The following is an 8,324-nucleotide window of genomic DNA, read 5'->3' as shown; positions in this document are numbered from 1 at the left end:
TTGTGTGTGTGTGTGCGTTGGGGGGAATGAAACGAGGAGAGAGCAGAAGAAGAGAGAAAGGGCCGCGGCAGGAATAAATAATCATTTGTCCAGGTTAGGATTCCAGCGGTGTATCTTACGTCTGTTAGTTGCACTAGTGCTATCATTCGCCACCATTAATATCCAATTTCATATGAAGCAAGAAACCTTGTTTAGCAGGAATAAAATATGGTCAGATAACAGCAGGACACCATCCTGCTCACATAATTACCCAAACGCGGCGCGGGGAGGGATCAGATCCGCGGCTGGGCAGGGGGCATCGGCGATAAGCGCCCGGCGCACTCCCACACACTGGTAATTACTTTATTGATAATTTGCAGGGAAAATTGCCCGAGCCGATCGTTGCTGCTAGATTGAATGGATTGGAGAAAAAAAAGTTTTAAAAAAAGCACCTTTCAAAAGGATTTGAAATATTTTTAGGCCGTAGGGGAAGGCTTTTCCTCTGGCGATAATAGCTGAAAGTCATGTAAAATAGCCCACTCTTGGCATGATGCTGCTGGATGCATATGTGCTTGTGGCAGGGGATGTTTATCTGGCCACCCTGCATTAACACATTTACCCCCTCGCCTTAAATGAGGTCATAATTCTCTAAGGGTAAGGCCTTGGTAATGAAATTGACATTTAGCAGCCGCACCACAGTCTATTAACTACAATAAATTTAATTTGCAACAGGCCCAGAAGTGAGCTGGGCTGCGGAAAGAGAGAAAGAGATGAAAAAGCGGCGAACCGACGGTGCTGGTGTTTATTACATGCGCCTGGCCACAAGTACATTTGCTAAAATAAGACTGCTCTTGTGTTCTCTCGTGTAACTATAACTGCTTTTGCTCTGCCTGCTAAATGATCAGATAAAACAACGTAAAAAATAGAAGTGCTGCAGATTTAGTGTTTTTCCAGACTCGGGTTTTTCAAATAGTGATCTGCTTCTAGACCCCGTCTCTAATGTCAGGAATATTGTTAAAGCTGATGAAACAAGGTTACCTGCATCCTACATAAGAAGGTTTTTGGCAGCTTTCCCGATGCTGAGAATTGTTAAAGCAATAGTTCACCCAGAAAGGAAAATCATTTACTGTCGTCACAAACCTGTATGACTTAGATAAATAAATAATTTGAAAAAAGTGATCACCAAAATGCTTTTGGCGTCCTTCAAAATATGTTCTGTTTTCCACAAAAGAAAGAAAGTCGTACTGGTTTGGGACAACACGAGGGTGAGAGAATGATGCCGGTTTTCACTTTCACTATCCCTAAGCAATATACATTAGTGCCGGATTATGATGACATTGTAGCACAACAGTTACGAATCTTCCCTGAATTGACTTTACAATGCATGGGCCAAGATATTGCACTGGAATAAACAAATGCAGACTATGAAGATTGTAGAATTCTGTACTTTAAAAATACGAAGCATTACATGTTTTAAAACTATTTTATTCTAAACAAAGAGCTAAATTAACATAAATTAATAAGAAATTTGTGTAAAGAATTAAAAATTAAAGCTGTCCTACAGTTGTGCCATCATTTTCACCACACTTAACAATGGTTCTGCCCTTAATGTTTTATCAAAAGCTAGCGTAATCAATGAAGAGCCTGCTTGAGATGAAAATGAGAAAAGCAAAAAATACCTTTATTTCAAATCAAGCTGCAAGCTTTTTTTCAAATTATGCAAAAACATTGCATTTTGTGTATTTAGGATAGTGGGAAAGTGTTTTTTATTTAATGTGTTTTAATAATAAAAAAAAAATCCAAATCCATTTCTGTTGTTGACATATTTGCCATCATTAATGTTGGAGATTATAGCTGTTATGCTATAGAATGTTAAAGGTACGTTGGTGTAGCTTTATCTTGTTGCAGATTATATGTGTCCCTGGAGCACAAAAGCAGTCTTAAGTCACTGGGGTATATTTGTAGCAATAGCCAACAATACATTGTATGGGTCAAAATTAGGATATTAAGTAAAGATCATGCTCCATAAAGATATTTTGTAAATTTCCTACCGTAAATATATCAAAACTTCATTTTTGATTAGTAATATGCATTGCTAAGAACTTCATTTGGACAACTTTAAAGATGATTTTCTCAATATTTAGATTTTTTTGCACCCTCAGATTCCAGATTTGCAAATAGTTGTATCTCAGACAAATATTGTCCGATCCTAACAAACCATACATCAATGGAAAGCTTATTTATTCAGCTTTCAGATGATGTATAAATCTCAGTTTTGAAAAATTGGCACTTAAGGCTGGTTTTGTGGTCCAGGGTCACATATGCTATGTTGACTTGATTTTAGGGTCACATGATCATGTTATTTTTAAATTGGTGTGATTATTTGGTCATAAGACTTGTATATTTTGATATGGCTCCTGATTTGGCATGGATTGTGTAAAACCAGAGTCTTGTTTTTTTTTTTAATGGACAAATACATTTTTTTTTTAATTGCAAATAGAATCAGTACTGAAGTGTGTGTGTATGTGTCATGGTGTGGATGTATGGCTCTGGAGTCTGTTGCTTTGGTAAGTAAAATCCTTTAAATCTCGCTGTATTCTCTAGCTGTCTGAAGGATCGATACAGCATGTGTCCAGTCATAGCGAGCTCCTCTCTAATGGCCTCTTCATGCAGCCAATAGGCTTTGGCACGAGTGCTTGTAAGTGACACCAATGATCGATCATGAAAACAGTGATTAGTCATGATCTGACTTTAAAAACACAGTTACAACTCTACACATGCACGTCAAAAAGGGGACCGGTTTTACTTTTGTCATTAGTTATGATGTGATTTTTGGTATGGTTTACAGCATGATCCAAATAAATGGTCCAGTTGTTTGTGTCACCAACACTTTAAAGACTAAAGACATTTTCAGTTCACCTAAAAATGACAATTCTGTCATTTGCTCACCCTCATGTCCTTTCTAACCTGTATGATTTGCTTTATTGTGTGAAAGACTGAAGAAGATATTTTTTGTCAGTGGGCGCCATTGTTGTTTGGTTACCGGTATTCTTCAAAACATCATCTTTTCCACGTCATTGCAGACCTTCTTTACTTACAGATGTTATAGTCACATAAGGACAGATTACATAAACCTGAAATTTCCTGCCAAATCTAACCCAACCACTCAAAATATAAATCACTGAATTAAGACTTAATAGTGAACCAAAGGAAGGAAAATGACTCAATAATGGAATTTTGTTTTTACCTCAAAAATCATTTGTAGTGCAGAAATTTGCTTTGAAGTATATATATGAATCAAGGTGAAATTAAAGTGGATCGTTGGGCTCTTCAAAACGTGACCAGCTGCTATATGAAAATGCATGGTCCAAAATAGTGGTTCATGCTTAATATAGTATGTTAGTCTTCAGTAAGGGCAGAAATACACGCTTTATTAAGATTTCCCGCACATACTAATATAATGACAAGATTTTCTGGTAACACTTTAGGGACCAATTCTCACTATTAACTAGTTGCTCTTTAGCATGCATATTACTAGCATATTGCCGTTTATTAGTAATTATAAAGCACATATTAATACCTTGTTCAGCATGAGCATATTTTAGATCCCTTAATCCTTAAACCCATACCCATTAGGAGTTTATTGAGACGAAAGTCATAGTTAATAGTTTGTTAATAGTGAAAATTGGTCCCCAAACGAAACTGATTTTCTTATGTAGTTTGTTACTTTTGTAACAGGTCTGTAATAATGAATGTGCAAGACAATGAAAGACGTCTGTGTGATGTGGGTCCCTATAATATATAGCCGATTTCAGGTTTACTGCCCTTGTGGGGATATTTGATCCTCGCAATTTAGGTTACATTTGTACATTTATAACACTATACTTTGTGCTATATTACCTTGGCATTAAATTACAGCAAAGTTAACACTGTTGTGCGAGTGTTTCTAACACAACCTCTGAGGGAGTGACAGAAAATTTGACATCTTTCTTTTTTTCTCTCTCTTTTGTAAAGCCGTAGAAATTATATCGTGGATTTTTCTTTTGCTATTGGAGCCAAAAATTGGAAATGTAAAAAAGGTCCACGGCTGTGGAATTAGTTTCTGTGACTTTCATCACGCCAGTGTTGATTTAGAGATTCAATCACCCTGGCCACAATTGAGTTTTTATGAATTGCACCTTTTGGAGTTTGAGTAATAATTAAGTGCTGTCAAACGATTAATCGCGATTAATCACATCCAAAATAAAAGTTTTTGTTTGCATAATATATATGTATGTGTACTGTGTATATTTATTATGTACAATACCGGTCAAAAGTTTGGGATCAGTAAGAAGTCTCTTCTGCTCATCAAGGCTGCATTTATTTGATCAAAAATACAGAAAAAAACTGTAATCTTGCAAAATGTTATTACAATATAAAACAATGGTTTCTATTTGAATATCCTTTAAAATATAATTTATTTCTGTGATGCAAAGCTGAATTTCCATCATCATTACTCCAGTATAAAGCGTCACATGATCTTCAGAAATCATTCTAATATGCTGATTTATTATTAGAATTATCAACAGTTGTGCTGCCAAATATTTTTTTGGAAACTGTGATACTCTGATGAATAAAAAGTTAAAAAGAACAGCATTTATTCAAAATATAAATATTTTTTAACAATATAAATCTTTGCTATCACTTCTTATCAATTTAACACATCTTTGCTGAATAAAAGCAAGTAAAATTTTTAATAAAAGTAATAAATAAAAAGTAAATAAAATTTACTGACCCCAAACTTTTGACCGGTAGTGTATATTGTTAGAAAAGATTTATATTTTAAATACATGCTCTTCTTTTTAACTTTTTATTCATCAAAGAATCCTGAAAAAAGTATCACAGGTTCTAAAAAAACATGAAGCAGCAACAGTTTCCAGCTCTGATAATAAATCAGCTTATTATACTGATTTCTGAAGATCATGTGACACTGAAGACTACAGTAATGATGCTGAAAATTCAGCTTTGATCACAGAAATAAATAACATTTTAATGTATATTAAAATAGAAAAACGTCATTTTACATCGTAATAATATTTCACAATATTAATTTTTTTCCCTGTATTTTTGATCAAATAAATGCAGCCTTGATGAGCAGAAGACACTCCTGTAAAAAACATTAAAACTTGTTCTGATCCCAAACTTTTGTCCGGTAGTGTATATATAAATACACACACATACAGTAAATATTTTGAAAATATTTACATGTATATACATTTATATATTTATATTATATATAAATATATTTAATATATAAACATAACATTTTTCTTAAATATATACATGCATGTGTTTGTATTTATATGTACATAATAAATAAACACACACACACACACGTATTATGTAAACAAAAACTTTTATTTTGGATATGATTAATCGTTTGACAGCACTAATAATGATCTTTCTTTTGCATGCTCAACCCAACCCCTACTTAGGACTGGTTTTGCTTTTTCAAGTTGCTTTAGATGTTTTATCAGTTTCAGTGTAATGTTTGGGTATTGTGTGTTTCTTGGAGGTCTCGCTCGCGTCACCGAAGGTCTCGCAGTCGCAGCAGAGATCGCGATCGTGGCCAGCGCCGAACCCGAGACCGAGACAAAGACCGGACACGGGACAGAACTAAAGACAAAGAGACGGACAAAGCCAAAGACAAACAAAGGTAATACTTTCTTTTTGTGACATTTCAGTTTCTAGTTTTCTAGTTTTCTCTAGCACACACACACACACACACACACACACACACACTCCCAGATTGCACCGAGTCATCAATACACCCGTCTCATGTCTGTGTAGGAAATCTTATAGTCTGGATTCAACTGAGAGTTCAGCTCAATCGTGTGGTAGGCCTCATCCATCCAGCCTGATATCTGCCCTTCAAACTCAGTGTATACACCATCCCGCTGGGCGTCTAATGCGTTTGCTGCTCTCTCCCCGTCTTGATTTATGCCCCGGTGTAATATGCGTGAGCAAGAGCTAACTGCATTTCCATCCAGCTCTGCTGTTCGCCGCTCTCAAACCCTTCCTCGACTCCTGAGAGACAAAGCGTTCTCCGCTCCACTTCCACCATTGGCTCACTCATTGGCTAAACTAGCTTACGACACGGAAACACCAGTAATTATGCACAATCTGTTCAAGATGTTGTTGATCCGTACAGACGTTCTGATGTTTGGACGTGTCTGGAAATGTTTCCAAATAAAGGTATACATCTGACTAAGTGACGGCAGTAATTATTACACATAGCATTCATCATTAGGTGTAATAATTAGTGGGGCCTGTGAAGCTGCTGTCTGTGAGCGTTGATTGGCTGTGAAGTAAGGCGCTAATGAGAGCATAGTCACATGTCCATAAACAACCTCTAGAGAGAAATGGACTGCTTGCACAACTATTTCCGTGTTCGACTTAATTACAGCGTTAATTGCATCTACACACAGACAGTTACACGTGAGAACGCATTATTATTGTTATTACTTCATTTTAGGGGCTGTCTGTTGTCTAAAACAATGAATTACATTCTCTGTGTAAAACATAAATCATATTAAACCTACTGGAATGTGCCTATAAATGTTTTCTTTTCCAAATGTGCATAATTTAGGTCACACTTTAGTTTGGGCACCGATTTTCACTATTAACATAGTATTAACTATTACTTTTGCCTCGGTAAACTCCAATTTGCTGCTTATTAATAGTTAGTATGAATGAATGAATGAATGAATAAATAATAGTTAGTAAGTTAGTTAGTTAGTTATTGTGTAATAATTACTCATGTCATGTTATAAGATTTTGGTTATGTTGGCCACTCTTAAATTGACCAGTGTTTCAGTGTTAAATAAGGCAACCACATGAGTTTTGTACAATCATATATTATTTTATGCTTAAGAAGCGGAAAAAAAACTCGGAAATAGGTCCCAAAAATGAAAATCCTGTCATTATTTACTCACTCTCATGATATCTAAACCTGTATGACTGACTTTAACCCTCTCGTTGTGTTACAGTCATTTTGACCTGGAGAGGATTTTCTTTTTCCTGAAAATGCAAGTTAATGTTATTGCTAAAACGTATTGACTTTGCTCACTCGGGGTATAATCACTTCCCATCATTTTTTGGATATTTTTTGTACTTTTTGGGGGGATTTTTTTTTACCCCCACCACCTTCTTACACTTGTGGTGTTCCTGGTCAGAATGACTAGCCTACAAAAAAATTGCTTATAAATTTCTCATTATGCTACATTATCACCAAATATTGGATTAGATTTTTTGTCAACTTGTTTTTTTTCAATTAGGTCAGGCTTTGTATTTATTTTTCAATCATAGGCCTCATTGAGCTGAGATTATATTGGTCAAAAATAACCTTCCATTGAAAATGAATAGGGGAGTTTGGAAATAAGAGAAACATTTACTGTTCAGGATACATGTACTCTCATGCTTCTGCACACACACACACACACACTCTCTCACACGCACTCTCTCTCACACACACACACACACACTCACACACACTCACACTCTGTCTCTCACACACACATACACACACACACACACACGTTTATGTACACAAACAAACTATATTGAGTATTGCAGGCTTTCTTTCTTTCTCACAGAGATTAACTTTATCATCATATGATTGAGGCTCAGATCAGTGAAGCCTACCGTTCATTCAGTTACAAAAATAAATTCAAAACCTGTGCTAACTGAAGTAAAACAAGTTGACAAAAATATGGAATCAAATATTTGTTCATAATATAGCATAGTGAGATTTATAAGCTATTTTTTTATATGGCGGTCAATTTTCACTGTAAACACTATAAGTGTGACTTTTTTTTTTTTGTGCAAAATAAAAGCATTTCAAAACAAACTTCCTGGCTAAACAAAGCACACTAGTGTGATAAACAGTGCAAATTTATTTTCATATTTTATTGAATATTTGTGGATAATTTTGTCAATAACACTTTTTTCACGCAGTCAGATCAGTCAGCTCCAAAAACAAGTACAAATCCTGTGCTAATTGAAAGTAAACAAGCTGACTGGTAATAATACAGCATAACAAGAGATTTACAAGCATTTTTTTAAAGGCCAGTTATGTTTGACTGGGAACACCAAAGGTGCTATAGGTTTTTTTTTTACAGAATTTCAGAGCTACTTGCTTGTCATTTCCTCAGGTGATCTGAGGAATGAGTACTAGTGATGAATGAGTGTAAACCGTGTAAACAGAGTTTGATCCCCAGACACTGGCTGCTATTCTCTGTTAGTCTGTGTGTGTGTGTGTGTGTGTGTGTGTGTGTGTGTGTGTGTGTGTGTGTGTGTGTGTGTGT

General features: G+C 35.5%; 1 protein-coding gene across 2 annotated transcripts in view; it reads left to right on the top strand.

Moving 5' to 3' along the window:
* Positions 1-8,324, top strand: part of rsrc1 (arginine/serine-rich coiled-coil 1) — a 157,531-nt gene that overhangs the window by 34,361 nt on the left and 114,846 nt on the right. Inside the window, exon 4 of one of the 2 annotated variants that reach the window (XM_016505529.1) lies at positions 5,534-5,674. The exons of the other annotated variant lie outside the window; for it this stretch is intronic. Coding sequence (XP_016361015.1) covers positions 5,534-5,674 — 141 coding nt within the window. The remainder of the gene's footprint in view (positions 1-5,533; positions 5,675-8,324) is intronic. 2 annotated transcript variants of the gene reach the window in all.

The sequence above is a fragment of the Sinocyclocheilus anshuiensis genome, unplaced genomic scaffold, assembly GCF_001515605.1.
Source record: "Sinocyclocheilus anshuiensis isolate Anshui unplaced genomic scaffold, SAMN03320099.WGS_v1.1 scaffold482, whole genome shotgun sequence".
Taxonomy (NCBI): Eukaryota; Metazoa; Chordata; class Actinopteri; order Cypriniformes; family Cyprinidae; genus Sinocyclocheilus; species Sinocyclocheilus anshuiensis.
This window is presented reverse-complemented; position numbering and strand designations above follow the sequence as displayed.